The sequence below is a fragment of the Stegastes partitus genome, unplaced genomic scaffold (assembly GCF_000690725.1).
Source record: "Stegastes partitus isolate 25-593 unplaced genomic scaffold, Stegastes_partitus-1.0.2 Scaffold974, whole genome shotgun sequence".
NCBI lineage: Eukaryota > Metazoa > Chordata > Actinopteri > Pomacentridae > Stegastes > Stegastes partitus.
In genome coordinates, this window is record NW_007578705.1 from 197,292 (window position 1) to 218,976 (window position 21,685).

The 21,685-nt window shown below is 41.8% G+C and overlaps 1 protein-coding gene across 1 annotated transcript in view; it reads left to right on the forward strand.

The window, feature by feature from the left end:
- ntrk2a (neurotrophic tyrosine kinase, receptor, type 2a) overlaps positions 1-21,685 on the forward strand; it is a 98,699-nt gene that overhangs the window by 50,648 nt on the left and 26,366 nt on the right. The window contains exons 15-16 of the mRNA XM_008294580.1: positions 11,877-12,065; positions 19,092-19,222. Coding sequence (XP_008292802.1) covers positions 11,877-12,065; positions 19,092-19,222 — 320 coding nt within the window. The remainder of the gene's footprint in view (positions 1-11,876; positions 12,066-19,091; positions 19,223-21,685) is intronic.

Genomic DNA, 21,685 nt, shown 5'->3' on the forward strand with positions numbered 1-21,685 from the left:
GACAGCATCCCAGACGGACATACAGCTGGAGGGGATGCAGACAGACAGACAGGTAGCTCTGGGCAGCATCTGCAGCTTCACCATCATCACACCTGAAGACCTACCAGGACCTGAAGAGGTTCGCCACGTTCAACGTGATGCCGTCGCACATGGACTCAGTGGCTCCTTCAGGAGGCAGCAAGAGTGAACGTTTAGTGTCTTATCCCAGACGTTCATTCCACAAAACTTACTAGTTAAATAATCCTGAAGAAACGCTCTCTCATCGTGCTTGTACTACTGTGTATGTACAGCAACATGACAATAAACTTGATTTGATTTAATTTGATTTGATTTGAGTAGAGACAAACTCCACAACTGTCCTGCACAGACATGTATGACATCATCTCTTTCCAACTGACCCTTGACCTGTTTAAAACCAGTGAGAAGACAAAAACCTAAATCCTGAAGCCTCCATGTGAAATAGTCGTGTGTTTTTGTAGGACCTCACAGACGGACGATGACTGAGAAACAGATTTTCTTCGGTGCGTTTCTATTTTTTTTCCTGTTTCCGCCAACCTCTCAGTGAATCTGCAGCTCCTCTTTCCTTACGCATTACTTTCTCCTCCGTCTGTCTCTCTCCACTGCATCTCTCAATCCCTCTTCCTCCCGGATCGATAGATTACTTCCTGTGTTCAGCACGGTGACAGCACAGTTTAGAGACCGTGGGGGTTCATGTTACCAGTCATCTGTGAGTGTGTGTGTCGGTGTGTTTGCACGCATTGCGAAGGGCTTAAAGGGGTCACAGAGGCCTTTGGGGTCAACAGTGTCAACAGCGCTGAAGCCTGAGCGACCGCTGGCTGCTTTAATAAAACATCCAAAAGAGACACATTTAGATTATTTACATTAAGCAGTTTCTTAGCTTCTAAATGCGTAATTAGTTATTTTAGCTCATCAGGCAAATAATCATATTGTAGCCAAACGTTTGTACCTGTGAAACTGTCAAGAATATCAGCTGTTTCTGCTGCTGCTACATATTTAGTCAGCAGCTCGAGCCAAAATGAAGGGAGTGCATGTGCCAAATGGATACAGAGACTCAACAGAAGCTGAACACGCTCCTGTTCAATCTGTTCAATCTTTTACCTGATATCTCAGTTGTCCATCAACACCTGTGAAGTGTATCCGAACCCCTTATTTCAGCCAATTCTGCACTCTGACCTCGCTGACTGTCACCAGTCATCTAACATCATGAAATCCACTATTATCTGCTAACAACTGTTCCCACTGTTCCTCTCTGGGCGTAAGACAACCGAGCTGTTTTAACAGACTGACTGACAGGCCCTGATGTTCTTAAATCCTATAATAGCCTCTCTACATCTATCGCCCTGGGCAACATGCAGCAGTAAATGGCTTCAGTTTGTCTGAGGTGTACCCAGAGAGCCCAGGAGAGATCAATACAGTCACTCACCGTCATCGTTTTAACTCAACTCCAGCGTAGGCTCCTGCCATAAAACTTCTGCTCCACTCAAGATCCCAAAACCCTCAGGCTCCCACAACAATACTGGTGTCACAGCAGCGATGTAAAAAGCTAAATAATGGACTGTCCACATGGACATATTGTTAGCTGTGTAACATTATGTCTGACCCACAATCGCTGGTGTTTCGTATCTGTATCCCCTGTAGCTCTACCGTTGCCGTTTCCCTTGGAGTCGTTGCAATAACTGAGTTTCTGCAGAATGCTTCGGGGTTGCATTCTGGCTGAATCACAGTTGATTTCATTTATAGCACCTTTGGTTGGTACACTATGTCCTGCTGCAAAGATGGAAAATTGAGTATCAGCTGTAACTCTATAAGTTAGCAAATGTATAGAGAAGAAACTTTATCCAAAAATTTCAGCGCCGGCTTTTTTATGCTATGAATCACACATTTGTTTTATCCGGTCGATTTTTCTTTTTTACCGACGACGTTGTGTAACTGCTGGATGACGACAGGCCGCTTCTGCTCAGTTCCGCCGAGCATCTGATTTCCAGCGCTCAACATAAACCTCTAATGATGCAGGCTGTGCGGACCGGGGGTCATTAATTTAACAGTGTCATTATTCATGAGCTGCGTTCTGATTGGACGGCAGCAACGCCTGTCCTCCCTCTGACAGAAACAGCTGTTTAACCAGACACGGCCATTCGTGGCGGAACGCAAACCTGATCAGGAATTAGATTGGACGACAGTGATGGATCGCACCCCGCGGCAAACCTGAATGGCTGATTGAAACCATGCTATTTCCAACACAGAGTCATGCTCATGCTTTTTATTGTTGGAAGTAATGCTTGTGTAGTTAATGGCTGAAATCTGGGAATAACAAAATTTGAATTAAGTGAATAAAGGCCAATGTTAAGATAGACATCCAGGTCAATTCAAATAACTTTATTTATCCCCTGGGGGCAAGTCAAAAGCTCACTGAGTAGTAAAAAACAATAAACCACATCATAAACATCATATTATATTACATGGGATGAATTTTGGAGAGTCAGGAAACATGAGTTCCAATCTGTCAAGCACGGTCCTGATGTGGTCTGAAGCTGCAGCTGCCTTTGCTTTAGGATGGATGTAGACCAGGATTAAAAAAAAAAAAAAAAATAGCTGGGGGAATTCTCTAGGAAGGTAAAAAGGACAAAGGGAAACAGCCAGGAGTTCAATGTCCTACTACTGTACTGTATTCGTGCATATACGCCGAGTTAATGTTAATGCTGAAGTCAACATGGGCTCAAATTCATCTTGAGACAAACAAAAGAACAGTGTTGATAAAGTAGAAGATCAGTTCAGTGTAGAAGCTGAGAACACCTGCAACTTGTTAGCGACTGTATCTAACCTTTAACATCTGTGTGATTGACTGAGAGGAGTGAAAACACAAGCAGCAGAACCATTAATTGAACCCAAATGAAAATTAAGACAAATGATGATTTCCTGTAAGCGTCCATGAGAGTTCATTGACTGACATTGTGCTTCTTCAACTTTGACCTGTGGTACTTAGCATAGTTTTCTTCTTCCGTCAGCTGCTGTAAATTCTCCCCCTCTGCATTAAGTGGATTAGATCATCTGGCTAAATTAAAAGCTGTCTGATCATCCAACTGAATTTTGTTGTGGCGTTGTTGGCGTGTACCTACATCTGACGAGCTGTTGTCGGGTACAGCGCTATTATAACAGTTCTAATAATAACCCAAACTAAAATTAATCTGTTACCACAAACTCTCACACTGACGTCTCCAAAGTCTAAACAATCCCAACACCCAACCTTTACCTGCTGTCAAAAAGATAAGTAGACTTTAGAAAAAGCTGACACACACAGAATGGTTTTGGTGCTCGTCTCCCCGCCACCCACCTCTCAGCCGTGACCTGAACTTTGCAAGGAAAGCATTGTAATTTATTGACTGTTAACCCCGGTTTCTCCCCAGCAGACTGCGAGGAGCTCCGGTCTCCACCAGCTTAAACACCAGTTCCATGTCTATTAACAGTGTTGGGTCTTGACCTGACCCCACTTATAGCCTCACCTCTGCCGTCCATCTCCCTCTTCCTCCCTCCGCCTCTCATCTCGGCATCTTTTCATCCCCCCACCCCGCCCTTTTACCCAGTCGCTCCCAGCGGACCCTCTGCCACCTCTCCGTCTCTCCACGTCTCGCTAATAAACGCAGGCTGCAGGCTCCTGTTGGCCCTCGGCTTAACGGTATTTATAACGATCTGACCCTGGGACCTCTCTCTGTTAATGATCGTCAGCCCCTCCCAGCACAAACACACACACACACACACACACATACGCTGACGGACAATAACCTGCGCTCTTGTGTGCATGATGTTATTTCCCCCCCTTTGTTACACTGAGAAAAACCCAGAGCGGTAAACACTGGAGGTAATTAGACAATGTGAACAGCCATAAACCAACAGCTTCATTCCCTGAATACGAGAATTTCTCCAGCGAGAGAAATTTGGAAACCATGTCGTTGTTGAGTAGCTCATTATTTAGCACCGTCTGCTGTGACAAAATGGCTGCTTTACATTTCATCATGTTGGTGCAGTTTGAGGGAAAAATAAAATGTTATTACACACCTGCCTTCATTTAGGAGAATACATTTACTTTACTTTATTAGTGGCCAGCATTTACTATTGACCTTAGACATGAAGCATTTTTATTTACTGCTTTGTTCTTGTAGTTTTGATACAAAAGATAGTTTTATTTTAAATTTCAGTTCCAATCAGTCAAGGTTTCTTTCAATACAGATTTAACTGATGGTAACAATAATCTCTGCGCAAAGCTATATCTCTGCTATCATAATGTTTTGATAGACTTAATAATAATAATAAAAAAAAAGAATTTAGCTTTATAAACTTCTTCTTTTGTACTCATTGTGGGCTCATTTTTCACTGCAACATAAAGCCTTGCACCACTGTGGATACAGCATGACCATGGCTAGAGGTGAGAGGAAAAAAAAAATCTCTTTTGTGCCGTATAATACCATCAGTCATGAAGGAAGAAAAAATCAAGCTGAATTTCTTTAATTATTCATTTAAAAAATAAATGTAAAAAAAACTGATAGCACATGGAATCAATGTGGGCTGTAAGGTGGAGCAGTGGTTAGCACCGTCGCCTCGCAGCTACAAGGTTGCTGGTTTGCGTGAGGACACCCGGGATCTTTCTGTGTGGAGTTTCCATGTTCTCCCCGTGCAGTACGGGTTCTCTCCAGGTTCTCCAGCTTCCTCCCACAAGGTCCAAAAACATGTTGAGGTTAATTGGTGATTCTAAATTATCCGTAGGTGTGAATGTGAGTGTGCTTGGTTGTCTGTCTCTAAGTGTAGCCCTGTGATAGACTGGTGACCTGTCCAGGGTGTCCTCAGGGTCTGAGTCCCCCTGTGACCCTAGTGAGGATTAAGCCGTGTATAGCTGATGGATGGATGGTTCCCGTAATTTCTTTTAGTTTTGCAAATGAGGCATGTAGAACCAAAAACAAAACCAAATGTCACACATGATATGTCCAAAGATCACTGGAAGTTGAACATTTTGTTCTTCTTATTATAAAGAATCTAATTTTGGCAAAAAAACAAACAAAAAAAATCTGCCTTTCAAACCCACTGCCAAGTTTCTGGGTTCAGAGGTTTAAATATTTTGGAAATTATCCAAAAACTATATTCCATAAAAGAAAAACAATTCAATCGGCTGCTGCAGCTACAACTAGTACGAATGTTTTGTTTCAAGTGGGGCAAGTTTGCATTTGAATAAAGCTTGACACGTCCTTTCACAAAGACGCTGTGATTTGTACTCATATCAGAGAGCTGCAAAAAGCATTTGATCCCAAAGAAAGCAGTTTATGAAATTCAGCCAAAAAACCTGCACCCCCATCACTCTTTAGGGTCCTGCAATGAAAGTGACACTTTCACATTTACTCCGAGTCTAGTTCTGGACACAGAAAGATGCTCCCAGACATCACAGCCAACACATAAAAACACACACAGATTTACAGCGCATATAAACTTCTGTCCACACACAGAAAAACAAACTATTGTACTCTCGCTCTCATTCTTTTTCTCTCTCAAGGCCTTTTCCTTCCTGACATGAGTCATCAACACACACATATCAGCCGGTTTACACTCAGACGCACACACACACACAAACCAACTCTCTCAGCTTCGCCCTCTCAATCCAGCCCTGTCAACAGCACTTGAGCCTGATATGAGTCCAGGGAGAGAGTAAATGAACGATGTCAACCAGTATTATAATGCAGCAAAGCCGGCCACATGAGAGAGAACACATCTACTGTGTTTTGTGCTCGTGGGAAATCAATCTCGACTCATATTATGATGCTTTCTGAAGAAGTTTGAAGAACTGTGCGGCGCGTTCACTGTTTATGTGTGTGAGTGTGTGTCCATGCGTAACTAAATGATCCTTCCCTGTCTTAAGATGACGGCCAGCTTGTCTCTGCTGTTGTTTTTCTTCACCTGATATAAGGTTGAAGAGCTGATGAAAGTCCTTAGTGCACATAGATATGCACACACATGTTTTGTAGAGATAAAAAAAGACGATAATACAGAGCTGGAAGCATGAAAATGACAATCACTCACTGTCTGTTATTACTGCACTTGTAGAACAATGCACTAGAAAGCAGTAATTTGCTAACCTCCTCTTATACCCGAGTGATTAAGATCGTTTACGGGCCTCGTCGGTTATCATTCAGTTATTTTGTGTGCTACCAGTGGAATATGCTGTGCTGAATCTTCTGTGGTTTTTGCATCCTCCGAGATTTTAGACAGTAAAATGTAATTTCAAATGACAGCATGATGACAGATGTGCAAAAATACAGAGCTGTATGTGGCTGCTAATAAAAGACAGAAAGAAGGGGAGTGGAAAAGGTGCAGAAGCTGCATCCCTGCATCCATTTAGGCCCATCGGGGCTGTGAAAATAACTTTGGGAAACTTTGTGACCTTGTACAGGTGAGATTCTTTACTTTTGAGTGGCTCCCCACTGTATTTTTTGGATAAGTTCTGAAAACTGTTGGGACTCTTCCAAATGCATCAGCTACCCAAAACAATGAGCAGAGAGCGAGGGGAGGCTGCAGGGAGCTGCAGTAAGTCCTGATTCTCAATGGGATTGGTGGTGAGTTTTTGTTATCATAAGGAGTTGTTGGTTCAGTCATACAATGTTTGGACTGAAAGTTGACTCAAGTCAGACTTAAACAATATTCACATGCAAATATGTGCAGCAAAAGCACAGCATTGGTCACAAAAGCAGTTTTAACGTATGTGAGAGCTCATAACTAAGCCCCCAAAAAAGAGGCCACAACATTAGACAGATCTTACAGTTTTAACGTCTTAAAGGGTTCTGTACAAATTTCCATGTTCCCACAGACGGTGTCTCTACAGTAGGCTGAGCTGCAGTAGAAGGATAGAAATACAAAGCGCAGACTAAAGAACCTACAGCAGAAGATACCTGGGTGAATGTTGTAACTAACACCGCTGAAACCTCAAATTATCTTCAGATTAACTTTACAGTAGAATCAGTTTCATTGCAAAGTAGGTTTTTACATATGTTACATGGTGAGCTGGTGCATTGCAGTAAACGCTGATGAGGAGAGAACTTTTAAAGGATAAAAACATTTTAAAAGAAAGCAAGTCAATGAACAACTGGTGTTCCAAGACAAACAAAGAGCAAACGGAGCAAATCCAGAGCGTTTTAGGTAATAAAGAAGGAAAAGAAATATTGACAATGTGCAAATGTGCAAATTATTTGCTTGCCTTATCGATGACTGTTGATTTTGTCAACCTCCACATGAATTGGAATTTTATTAGTCAGGTATCCTTCATTGCCAGTTTAATCAGAAGTAATGATTTTAGCAGCCAGTAATGCTTTCAGCGTACAATATACAACAGTAGTGAGTAAACCCCCAGTGCGGTATCACTTACTTTCTGGAGAGTTCTTGTTAAGAGGCTATTTTTTCAGCTGCTCTTTGTTGGAGGGGTTGTGTTGTTCTGCCTTTTTCTTTTAAAATACCCCAAAGCGTTCTACTGGATTCAAGTCAGGTCACATACTTGGCCAGTTTTTCTTCTTTACAAACTCTTTTGTAATTTTTGGCAGGGTGCTTTGGATCATGCTGAAATATTAATTTTCTGCCAAGCGTCTTGAGACTTGGAGTCGTCTTTCCAGCTAATAGTCATGTAGTACATCCACAGGCATTCGTGACACCATCTATGATGTCGTCTCCACCTTTTGCACTCATGCTGGCCCATATTATCACACTCTCACCAGTGTGCTTCATTGTTGGTACTGTGCATCAACTGTGGCCAAATATATCGGACCCCGTCTGAGGTGGACATATTAATCTGTACATCTGACCAAAGGATGTGCTCACAGTAGTCAGAAGGATTATTATCATGTTTTTCTTTCTTTCTTTTTTATAGCAAAGTTTTATCTTTCACTCTGTGGCAAAGAGCAAGCAAGGATTTATTTTTTTCTTTGTCGCTGCCCATAAATGTTGACATCATGCACTTTACCTCATACTGTGTGAACTGTCACGCAAACTCCCACTGATTACGCTGCCTCTGATTTTTCAGAGGTAGGCTGTGAAAGCAGAGGCATCATTTTGGAAGGAAAGGTGCTGCTGTTTTGATTAGTGGTATTGTCAGTCTTGTTTTTTTTACTTTCTGATTACTGCTACAGCTGCATTTCGACTGATTTTTAGGTGGCCCCAGATCTTCCTGTGTCCTTTTCTATCTTTTTTTAAATTCTTCTGGCAACTCTTTGCCATGTAGAGCCACGATGTCTGCACTGCATGCAGATAGAAAGAGCCCACAGGTATAAAACTGACTGGGTTTTAGCAGGTAATTTATATAATCATGGTTATGGAAATCACAGCTGTCCTCAATTTAGTTTCAATGATTACAGGTGAATATTTTCAAAATAGTCTTTCTAAAGTGTTCATTTTAGATTTTTCATAAGAGGAAATACTCTTCCTGTCAACTTAGAAATAAGGCAGTTACTAAGAGATGACGCAACTTTAAAACATTTAACTTCAAAGTGATATTTCACAGGAGCGCGCTCACTTCTGTTCTATGTCATACATACGGCCACGTGGATATTGTTACTTGAACAAAAGTCAAACCCATCAATGACAGGTGAGGTTACAGTTCAGGTCAAAGGTGATGGAAACGAACCCAGATCGTCAATGTGTGCCTGTACGCACTTGTAGCAGCTATTTGGTGATACGGTCTGTGTGAGGAAAAAGCTGATTTTTTTTTTTTTGTTTTGGCACCAAATCGATAGAGAAAATTAGCAGCAGTGTCATGTGGGTTTACTGTAACTGACAAACTTCATGGACTGCTTTCACTGTCTTAATTTGAAAAAAAACTAATAACACTTCTATTGTGTTGCCAAAACAAACTATTTTTTTTTTTCTGTTAAAGGCTTGAGCTCACGTCTGACTCATACCACCCCCCCGTCTCTTCTGTTTGCAGTGGCTTCGTGGTGTTGCTGCAGTTAGGCTCGAATGTGCATGGTGTATAAAACATGTAGTTTAGTATCCAGTGACAGAAAGTTTTGATTTTGAAAAACTTATTCTCCTGAGACTTTTTTTTTTTTTATCAGATAATAATCATATCACTGAATCTGGATTTTTCTACCTCTTGGTTTTTTCATCACCAGCTTCCTAGATTACTGCTATTTGTCTATGTGAAGGCTCACATTAATTCACCCTTTGGAGAAATACACTTTGATTGCTGTCTTTCCTTGACTTCATCATTAAATGCTACAGACCCCGACCTAAAAAAATAAAAAATAAAAGCATCATCCAGCATTCAAACGTGAAAACAACCACCGCTGATGAAGTACCTAGTGGCATTCTGCTGGCTTGGCCCGCTAATGGGACACTTACAGGCTTAGTCACTCGTTTTCCATCAGCAGAGATTTGCGAATTTGGTCTCATTGAAACAAGATGACCCAAGTTAACTCGACGAGAGCTGCCACTTCTGCTCCTCGACCACATTTCCACCATACGGTAAAACTGTTAAGGGTAGATCTCGCAGATTGCCTTCTAACCTCTTACAGCGGTTCAGCATGTCGCAGTATTTTAGTTGCACATTTCAAGTCATTGCTGTTTCACTGTGTGTGTGTGTGTGTGTGTGTGTGTGTGTGTTGGCAGCACCTCCCTCTAAAAGGTCAGACGGGGTGCTGCAGGTCAGTCCTGATGTGGTTTGCTCGTGTCAGTCTTGTGGTAGGAGGTGCAGTCACTCGGGAGCTCCGTTAAAGGGAGAAGCCTGTCTGAAATATAGTAAGTGGGCGCTCAGACTGGAAACAGCACCTGCATGGAAAAAAATAAAAGGCTATTGTTGGGGGCGTTTGTTTCAGGTACCATTGGAGACCATTCTTCAGGGACTACTTTATTCAGCTGCTTTTTGCTGGAGGCGTTGTGTTGCTCTACCTTCTCCTTTGAAATACCCCCAAAAGTCTTCTGTCGGGTTCAAGTCAGGTGACATACTTGGCCAAGTCATAGTTTTGCATTTTTTCTTCTTTAAATAGAGTTTTGCATTAGTTCAGACAGGGTGTCACATGGCCCCTCCTGTCCAATGGTCATCGCTAAAGTCCAGCCCACCCACTCAGCGTGCTTTATAACTGAGGCAACGTTCATTCATTCTGCCCGCTTCACGCTCACCACATCGCTGCTACTCCAGCCTCTGCGGATCGTCAAATCTCCTCCTCCTCCTCCCCAACCACCACCTTTTAGAAAACAGTTCAATCTCATACAACCCCAGTGTTTCCCATATCGTGGGACTGTAGGTTGCAGATGGTTCATTATTGTACCTTGAACTATGTAATCCAGATTCTGTAAGTGGAGACTATTTAGTTGGTCTCCTGTTCTCGTGTTCATGCCGTATTCGAAAAATTGTAAATTGTAAATTCGTGGCTCTGCGGGGGTTTGTGATCTCGGGGATTATCTGTGTCATGCTTGCTCAGATTGTTCCAGAGCATCACGAGCAGAGTCACCGCCAAACTAAATGTATGTGATCTCAGATAAATGGTTAAAATCTGACAAAGTGTCCTGTCTGAACTCTTGTGTAATTTCTTGCAGTGTGTTCTGGAGAATATTACCGTCTAGAAACGCCATCTCACCTTTTGCACTCATGCCGTCCCGTATCATGCCGCTCTGTGCTTCACTGTCGGGACCATCCGCTCACTGTGGCTGTCCTGGCCGTGATCATGCCAAATATACCGGACCCTATCTGAGCTAGACAAATCTATTTTGGTCGCATCTGATGTTTAAATGGGGTGCAGCAGGGCAGTCCTGGCTTGGTTTACTCATGTCAGTCCAATGGTAGGAGGTGCAGTCACTGGAGAGCTCTATTAAAGGGAGAAGCTTGTCTGAAATATAGCAAGTGGGCGCTCAGACTGGAAACAGTACCTGCATGAAAAAATGTTAGAGGCTGTTGTTGGGGGCGTTTGTTTCAGGTACCATTGAGACATGAGATATGATCCAGGGAATCCAGTTCTAGTAAGAGTTCCACAAGTTTAATACGTATGTATGTGCTGTGTACTGGAAAGTGATGGTAGAGCCATTTTTTGGGCTCTGAGGGTTATTTTAGACCTTTTGTTATGGTGATCACCAGGTAAACCGTGGAAACATGGCATTCACGTTGCAAAGTAATCGGCTAAGAATGTGCAGTTGGAAGTCTGTCAGTGGTAAAGACCGCTTCTTATTGGAGGATGTCAAAATGTTGAATCTGGTTCAGAATTTTTGCTGAAGCCCTCTGGGTTGGTATTCGGAGAGCGGTTTTTGAATTAGTGCTGAATTTGGCACAGACAGACTAGAGTTACACTGAGTTTTGTAATCAAAGACAGAGGCTAGTAAAAGTGAAGGCATGCTTGAAACATAGTAGTTTGTATGATGTGTCATCCAGTCATGAGGGAAATGCATTTATAGCTGCTCTGAACAGCCACAGTCAATGTGTCAGAGTAATAAGGCCAAGGTCAGTGGAAGGGGTGAGACTTGATAATGGTTCAAATGGAGATAATAGCACTTTCAGGCATTTTTTTTTCCTTGGAGGTATTTGTGTTGCTGCACTGGTTTGTACCCAAAGAAAGTGACTAAGTAGTTGTGTGAAGCATTCAAAAGGAGGGCATGAGAGAGAATCCTGCTTACTTTGTCACCTACACATACCCATCCAGCCTCCGGGTGAAATGTGTGTGTGAATGCTGGATTGTCAGCAAATCGTCCCACTAAATCCTGACACTGGAAAGGTGTGTGGGATCTCATCTGCTCGCTGTCTGCCAATAACAGCTTAATTCTTTAATTACTTCTCCTGTGTCCTTATGCTGTTAACATGGGTGATCTGTCTCATCCTCCTAATGCACATCTCTCCGCTCTCTTAGGACCGTCTTCGGTAATCAGCAACGATGACGACTCGGCCTCTCCTCTTCATCACGTCTCCAATGGAAGCAACACTCCTTCCTCCTCAGAGATGGGCCCCGACGCGGTGATCATCGGCATGACGAAGATCCCAGTGATAGAAAACCCGCAGTACTTCAGGAGTACCAACAGCCTGCTCAAGACCGACACGTGTAAGTAAAGAAAGTGCACAAATTGCCTTTAAAAAAAAAAACCATTTATTAGTCAATTATGAGCTTTACTCCAAAATATGCAAGTTAACAGTAGACGTGAGGCACCCAGAGGTTACCATGGCAACATATTTCCTTGCCGTCATGGCAGTGACCTTGGAGCCGCTGGTGATAAGCTGTCAATTCTGAGGGAAAAGTGGGAGAAAAAAAAAATCCATTTATATGCAAGTGTGTGTGTGTGTATGTGTGTGTGTGTGTGTATGTGTGTGTGCGCCCACCACAGCATATGGTGGCACGCATCCATTCATGAATTTGTGACTTCCATATGTGACAAATGCACATATATTACTCTAGCCTCAGGGAAAGATACCAGCGTTTGTGAACCCCTACAGGTTGAATAAGTATAGTATAAGTTTTAGTAAGTATTTTTTTGTGAGCCTCAACATATCTAAACAGTCAACAGTGAGACAAAAGGACAATAAGAATGTGGTCAACGAAAAGAGAAACAAAGAGAGAGCAACAGACAAACAGACGGACAGAGAGCACATGAGGATATTGACCTGGTCCATCAATATGACATTATGATTATTGGCAAGTAATAAAAGCCTCTCCAGGCCTCGGCCTTGTGTTGCAGTAAATTATGGAACCGCACGTGTGTGTATGTGTGTGTGTGTGCTCTTTTTGTTGAAAGCAAGGCTTAGGAGGTATAATAATGGGGGGCTGGGGGTTGACCTCTCTCAGCCCTGTGATATAACTAAAAGACTGACTCCGATTTACAGCCTAAAGACAAGAATGAAAGCGCCGAGGATCAATGAAAGTCAATAACGCACCGCTGTGTACGTGCATGCGCCGGCGCGTGCCTTTTTAATATATTACAGTCATTACAACTATTACCCCGTGTGCTTCTTTGACTTGCAGACAGGCAGCATAAATACTGAGAGTATCTGACCGATTATTTGGCTCTCTGCCTTTTCAGACTGATACAATAGCCTTTGATGGAGACAGTTTGGCAAAGTGGCACTGGGTTGCGTGCCAGGAACTGAACTCTTTTTAAATAGTGGCCTTAACCAGCTTGCGTCCTGTAATATTGAATGCAGGAATCAGTAGCGAGTACACGCTTCTTCTTAAATGATCACACAGGCCTGGCAGCGATAAAGCAACAATTACTCTGCAGAGACGACGGGTCCACGTGTGATTTGGGGGGGAAATGTTAGCCGTGTTGCAAGGCTGCAGTTGTGCAACGTTCTCCAGAAATGAAACACATAATTAACGGTAACACATCAGATGAGTCAGGTTTGTTGGAAATCATATGAAATGCATTAATAAGGAGCTACAGTGAAATAGGCAGATTTATGTCTCTCTAATCCCTCTTATACGCTCAGGCTGTTTGCTTGCACATAGCCAAGACTGTAGACATACTGATGTCATGAAGAATACCAGCGACCCCACCCAGCAGCGTCTGATGAACTTTTAATTCTTTGCACTTTTCATTCATTGAAATAGGAGAGAAAGTTTTATTAAAATGGAGCCGTTCTTCTGAGGAAATCATAAAAATCAGTAAGTTGTCATACACTAAATTCGAACTGAAAAGAGTTATATTTTATTTCCGAACATTAAATTTAATGCAGATTTTAAATAATGTTAACCTTAAAGAAATAATTGATTTAATACGTCTTTTCAGAAAATTATGCTTCGATGCTCTTTTCTTGCTGAGAAGTAGACGAGGAGGTAAATATGAGGCTGCAGCCAGTGAGGCTGACTTTGCATAAAGAAGTGAAACTAGGAGGAAACATAATCCACCTAGCAGCATATCAAAAACTGAATAATACATGTTAATACTAAAACCAAAATGATGGGTCTGGTTGATTGGAATTTATGTGTGTGACCAAGTCTTGGAAGAGTAAGACGTGAGAGCGATATCAATTCTTCCATTAACTATGGCGCAAAAGTGAATATTTTGTCAATCTATTCAATGTAGGACTTCAGTTTTAACATACTGAGCTTTATAAATGTCTAAGTTTTTCATGGTAGTGCCAAAACTCAGAGAGCAAACACAGAGGACTCAGCTTTTAGGTGAAATGGAGATTTTTTCCCATCATCATCTGTGTTATTGTACACCTTGTTCTTTGGCTTTGTGTTCGGCCGTCTCTCAATTCTTCCACTGCTTCAATCCCAGCACATCTTTTGGGGTTTGTATATGGTTTGTATCTAGGGAATGGGGATTAACGTTGTTCTGGAAAATGTTATTCACAAGTCAACACGTGTGTACAAGTATTTGAAAAACACCCATACAGATATACACAAACACAGACGTAAGCTGACACGCTTATGGAAATTTAGGTCACAATTAGCTACGCCTCATGATAGGAGGGCAAATAGTCGGGAGCGGTGGCCGAGCGGAAAGAGGCAGGAGTGAAAAACAAGAGGGAAAAAAATCAGAGTCACGACATTGATTGCATGAGGAATTTGACGGAGAAAAGGTTTGACGTTTCTGGCTGTCCTCTTCTCAAAGCATCTGTCAAACATGATTGTGTCTTTGACCCATCGCATTGCTCGGTTCAAACTACCAAGCGCACAATTTCCAAGCTGTTCAAGCTGTTTTATGTCTGCACGCGGAGTCATGGAAAGATTTTCGGGCAGATGAGAGACGGAGCAATGGAAGAAGAGGCAGATGGCAAACGGGGAATAATTATGTCCCGAGACATTAATTTCTTTTGGTTGTTTATAAGATGCTGATTAAGGAGGATAGGTGTGAGAGAGGAATCTATAGGGAGATGTGGAGAGGTTGCAGGAAAAAAAAAAAGGGGGGGGGCTGAGGAAGACGTGGTTGATGGAAAATATTATTCCTCCTGGTGTTAATGTTGTAAGCAATTGATGTGGGGGAAAAAAAGACTAATGGAGCAACAAAGTGGAGGAAGAACCTGTGTCTAGATTTTAATGTTCAGAGGATGTTGATTAAAAACTGATAGGTTTAGCAGCTGAGGGGGAGAAATAAATGATGGTACAGTGGGACGCTAAATAAGGAAAGTGAGAGTAAGATAATGAGAATGGATGGAGGGAGGCTAAATGAGGGAAAATGAGTGAATATGATAAGCACAGAAAACGGGTACTAATTAGGAAAAACATCAGAGAATAAGTGTGTAAAGTTTGGTAAATGGGGAATTATATTTCAGTAGATCTTAATTAAGGATACTGATTGAGGAGAAGGAGGGTGATGTGTAGCACCGCACATCGAGATACAGTTTAATAACGACAGCAAGGTGGAAGAGGGAGCGTGAAGTTGGCAAAGGCAGACAGCTGGAAAGCTGGATTCATGACTGATGTACGGTCATAAAATAACATGATTTTCAAAGTTCTCTGATTGCTGTGTGCAGCAATTACGGCGGATTCTTGAATATATGATTGCAAAATAGTTGCAACGAGGCATTAGACGTCTAACAAAAAAGACATAGAAAAAAAAACAGCAGGAAATGCTGCGACAAGCACCAAATCTTCCTGCCAAAGGAACAAAAAGCAATAGAGGAAGCATTGGTCTGCACACATCAATTTATTTGCTATTTGAGGGTGTTAATTAAGGAGAAGTGGTGCGAGGCGTTTTCATGGGCGAATGCTTATTATACAACCGCAGTAGGAAATGGTGCAGTGAGGTAATTAGCTGGTTAAATGGTGGGTAGCTGTCTTGTGGGGATGTGGGTTTATTGTGTGCTGCTGTTGCGTAGGGAATTGTGGTGATCTGTGACCTGCTACTGCTGTTTGTGGGATGAAGACTTAATGCTAGCAGGATTAGAAAATAAATAATGTAATTAATAAACACTCTTGACTTGTGGCCACGCGGACGCCTCTACGCTGGGCGCTCAACTTGCCTCCTTTAGACATTATGTTTATCCGCCACTGATTTGCATCAGCAAAAAGAAATATAATGACACTTGAATTATCATTTTATAATGAGTAAACATTTTAATGACGGCATCTTCTAAAATTAAAATGTTCATATGCTAAACATATATGCAAATTGCCAATTTATTGGATTTGTTTTTCCCACACTGTCTCCTGGTGGAATACAGTATACACGTGTTGCCCTGTAAGGCTTAGGCCCTCAAGAGAAAGCTTGTCATTGTGCTTTTTGCTGTTAAACCATAAAACATGACGCAAACTACAATCTGCTGTATTAGTGGACACTCACCATCCACCATGAACACCACTGGAAGACTTTTCTTGTGGAGAAAAAATGCTGCATTGATTTTTTAGCCCAAAATGTATTTGGCTAAGTGAATACGTTGTGTACTGTACCATACATATTGCATGGTTGGTACTCGACTGGGTTCAAACTATACAAAAATGGCCCAGTGCCATTTTATTCTACCTGGAACGCTGTTGGATATTCCAACTAAATAACTAGCATGTCGATATTTATTGTCTCCCACCGTGTGACATCTACATGTCTGAGATAGCAAAGTCAAAAAGAGGCTACAAAGGACAAACAACCCATCGTGTCCTCTTCATGCCACCGATGGACTGGTCTACAGCCATTCTTTCTTTCAGTATCGGTCACAGCAGTGTTTGTTTCTCGGCCAAGGCAAAAGCTGAGCTGTTTTCTGTCTTGTTTGTTTTTTTGTCTGCCAGAAGGATTATCCTAAAACTACCAAAGTGAATTTCATGAAACTTGGTGGAACATAGGAACAGGAAGAACCTGTCAAATTATGGTGTGGATCACATTATTTAAAACTGCAAGATATGGCATTGCCCTCCTCCTTGTTTACAGTCGGGTTTCCCGTAGTTGTTCTCTGGCACCTCCTTCCCAGTGACATTGCACAGTTTGTGAAGGACAGAGAGCTCTGACTGGTCAGCGACATTGTGTAGTTCATTATGTCAGCCAAAAGAATCTGTCTTCATAATCACCTAATCTGGCACAGTCAACAGCTTATCAGAGAAATATATTGTGCCGTTTTTAACCCAGCGTTAGATGCTTTTGAATATCTGATGCGGACCAGCTGTGTTTGTCTCTATCTGCGTCTGTCTCTCTGTCTGCCTGTACAATATTGGGTTATGGTGGACTTCAGTAGCTCGCAGTGTAGATCGATGCTGCTTCTTCTGAGAGTCTAGCTGGGCTTTAATGTGATATTCTGAGTGGACAGCTTTTCTTCAAATGCACCTCTTAATCACATCACACATAAATCTCAGCTCTTGGTGTCCTCTTTGTGTGTGTGTGTGTGTGTTTGTACTCCACCAAAGTGCATGTATTACGGGCTGATGTGTGTTTCCATGCATGCAGACAGTTGCACATCTGGCCCACAGTCAAAAGACGGGGCTTAACTAGGTTATAGTAAGGGCACCATGCTGTTAATCATTCTGTAGAATAAAATCTTGTATCATAACCACGGTGAGGTGCCAAATTTTCTAGAGATCAGCTGGCATGGAGTCACGAGTTACTTAGCAACAGAGAGCAGGGTTGTCGACTCTGATCCAACTGTGGGTGAGCAGAAGGCAGGAGGAGATTATGGACATGAAAAAAAAAGCAGAGAGACACATATTTAAAATTTACATTACAGTCAAAACTGAATCAAGTTAGTGCACGACAAAAACTGTGAATTTGCTTATTTGCATAAGCAAAGCGTGTATATGATGTTTAAAGGCAACATAAAGCAGTTATGCAGCTGAAAATAAAACATCCTCAAACATCCAGCGTTGAATAATGATCTTCCCTCGGACAATTTTTGTTTCAAAGTAAAGCTGACTGAGATAATGTGCCCTGAAGAAGATGACTATACCTGTGTGTGTGTGTGTGTGTGTGTGTGTGTGTGTGTGTGCTGTGACAGAGACACTTTAACATCTTTTTCAATTTAGAAAAATAGCCCCGAATTGCTCGGTAGCTTTAGAATGCCTTGCTGCAGCTTTTGTCTAAACAGGGAGTCAAATCACCCGCAACACACACAGCCTGCGATTAGCAGCATTCATTTGTTGTGTGATTAAAGGTCCTAATAAAATACTGGCAGGTTTCGGGAAAATAATCCTGTGGTAGACAGGGGAATAACGACCGGGTGTTTCAGAGGAAATGAATAAATAAATTAAGTATTTTGGCAAAGCCTGGGTACCTGTGGATTAAAGCACTGGGTAACAACACTGGACTAGTGTCAACAAGGCTGTTCTTACCGTGTAGTTAAAGGCTAATAAGAGGAGAAGAGCCACACATTATATTACAGCCCTCATTCCTTATCATTACCGTGTAATGAACAATGCACATTGTAGCTTTACTCATTAACAGACATTATTGTGATGTGTAGGAGAAAATACAATATAAAAGAGGGGGAAGTTAATTACAACCACACTCCAGGGATTTATTATCACGTCTCCTTGTGTGATATGGAAAAGGAACAAGGAGAGAAATGGGAATGTACTTTTTGTCCTGCACTGCAGCAGCTTATAATGAATATTCTGCAGTGGGAAGTAAATGTACCTCCTCAAAAGGTTTCCATTGTCATCCAAGAAGGACAATCTCCAATATAGCAAAGTCATGTAATAACGTAATGTATAGATAAAGGCTGGATCATGCAGAGCCAACTGTTTGTATTCAATAAGATACCCAGCAATTATTATTTAATGCTTTAAACTAAACTCTAAGACAAATGTATGTTGGCCGTTCTCCCATTTTTCCTCTTCAGTTACACATTAAAGTGCACCAGCTGGATCTGCTCACTATTTTATTGGTGCACCTGATTCATACAGCAACATGACATGATCAGCTAAGTTAAAAATGTTACCCAATTTACAATCGAACTAATCTAATTATTATCTTTTGTCTTGCTTTGGCCAAATCACACATCAAAAGCCACATGATTAGAACTGATTATGTACAAAAATAACAACTAACAGCCAAACTCCACTGGACATAATGTCACAGCATCAGGGATCTTTTAGGTATTTACGCGACAGTGTTTCTGTATTTTGTGACCTCGTGTCATCTGCAGTGTTTCTAAACCATAATGGCCAAAATTAAACTGCTTTTCTTCTCTATCTGTCCTTGTCCCACAGTCGTCCAGCATATTAAGAGACACAACATCGTGCTGAAGAGAGAGCTGGGAGAGGGCGCCTTTGGAAAGGTCTTCCTGGCTGAGTGTTACAACCTCTCACCTGACCAGGAGAAGATCCTGGTGGCTGTCAAGGTAATCTGGAAAGTTTTATTTTGTACATTTCAGACACAAAGAAATCAACAAACATCTCTGCACATACTCTCTTCATAGCAAAGTGATGATTAAAATCAGGAAAACAAATAGAAGTTTTTGGTTATTGCTCTAACTATGTGTATTTTCAGGCTGTTTCGTGTTGTTGTTGTTCGTATACGTGATGCCTGTGTGACTGATTGTGGGGAGACATCAGCGTCCGTTCATATTTATAGCTCTGGTAAACCAAGGTCCAAACTTAGAAGGGCAGAATCTTTTCGTAGAAGAAATTCAAAATAACATCCTGTCTCCATTAAAAAGAACATTTTTCAATTCATGAGGAGTCGCGTTTCAAAATGAGATATTTCTGAAAATCCCCGGTGCTGCAGGATGATTGATGGCATCAAAATAAAGTCCTCATTGTTATTATTAAAGGCGAAGTTATTGCCTTCCCCGCAATATTTTGCAATGAGATCAGATACCTGAAATACATCCAAAATATCGAACAGTTCACGGCAGATAATCTCATGTTCCCAAAATGGATACGTGGCATTTTGAAATGCCATCCTTCATATGGCGTCCGTACAGTGTTTACGACCCGCGTCCGTCCCTAAGTTTCCCCTCCAATTGTTAGAACTTCATTCCTTTTGTGGGTTTCTCTGTAAGAAAAAGGTGGAATTACACTCAGAAACCGCCGGCTTCCGGGGTTACATTGAACGGTTTCCCAGGGAGCATCCTCCCATCACAACTATCTGTCCATCAATCTCTCCGTCGAGGCTGCTCTCTCTGCTGCTGGTCTGCAGTGAAACAGGATATGAATGGTGAAGAACTTCTCATTAACAATACATGACTTGTGAAAGACCCCCCTTCTCGCTCTGTCCTCCTCTACCCCCCTCACTTCCTCTGTCTTCCACACCTCCAGCTCTCACCTGCAGTGCTTTTCCTCTCTCTCTCTGTCTTCATCCTGACACTTTCCTCCTCTCAAATCCTCCACCTCCCTTTCTCTTCCTGTTTGCCTCCAGTTTAGCTGCTAAAGCGCCTGCTGATGTCTGCTGCCAGCTTAGCTTCAGCTCAGACTGAGCGCTCTTGCAAAATATGCACCTGAAAATCCAGGAAAGCAGAGTTCTTGGTTGTAGAACAAGCTGCTGTATGTTGCTGACTGCATGTCAAATCTGGCAAAACATTATATAATCTGCTCTGAACTCAAACTAAAGTTGTGTTTCTCAAACTGCCATAGGTGCGCTTGTCGATACGGGAGAATCAGCTAGTCAGGAGGTTCTCTATTGATTTGACTCTCTCAATTCATCAGATTTTTCTTTAATTAGCTAATGTACAACCTGCTTACAGCACATTATGCTCATCCTGCTGCCTACTTGTTGCTGCATCAACAAAAAGAGGGTCTGATGAAGGCTGATGGAAACGGATTTTTCAAATAAATTATGACTTTAAAAGGCCCGATTACAAAACAAGTTCTAATCCAGAGTAACCCAGAAACTACTTCTAAAAGGAGATGATTTTGTTGTTCTGTGCTGGTAGCATCACATACTAAAATCCCATTCATCTCCACTGTACTGCTGCTGCTGCAGGAATCTAAGCGACAGATTTCTCAAAATTTACCTCCAACCAAAGCTTACATCACGATGTTTGAGGACATGAAACACAGTGAAATCAGCGTTTTCCCCAGGTGTGGCTTTCGTCTTTGTTATACAGATAAAGCACCACTTGGTCTATTCAGAATGTGTGTTTGTCCAAAACGTTGTCATGGAAACAAAGGGCCCTAACGTCACCTCAGGACGTCACATCCAGGCTGGCTTCTCCTGCAGTAGTTTCTGTAACTCGTTTCAGTGTGCATCTAAGGTCTACTGTCCGAAGCCAAAATTGACAGCATGGCTACAGTAATACTATAATGAGAAATGATGGCTTTTTAATGTATGTGTGTGGATGTACGGGACCTTTTCTGACACCTTTTATTATGAACAGGGCACATATTTATGAATAAAGTATCATAAATGCCATATTACGGTATGTAGGAGACTAAAATGATAAAACAATTCTATGAAAATGAAGCCACTGAAGCGCTTCATTACATGATCCTGTTAAACACTAATTTACATTTTGTGTATGAAATTTCACTTTAAACTTATTTGACATGTTCTTATCATTATTAATAATGTACATTAAGCAGCTCCAGGATTTGTCAGCGCCAACGTATCTCCGCTGTTCAGCCTAAAGGGACCTGTCAGGCGGAAAATAGCACGTAATTTGATGTATGTATTTCTTTTAAACATACTATATTGTACTTACATTGTGCTCTGTCATGCGTGCGACATTACAGGAACATGTTCTCAGTTGTATACCGCATTACAATAAGCTACACTCACTAATAGAGCTTAATGGTCCTGGTTTTAGACTCGGCTATCAATCAGCCAGTCATCCATAATACAGGAGCAAGTTTTACCGTTACTG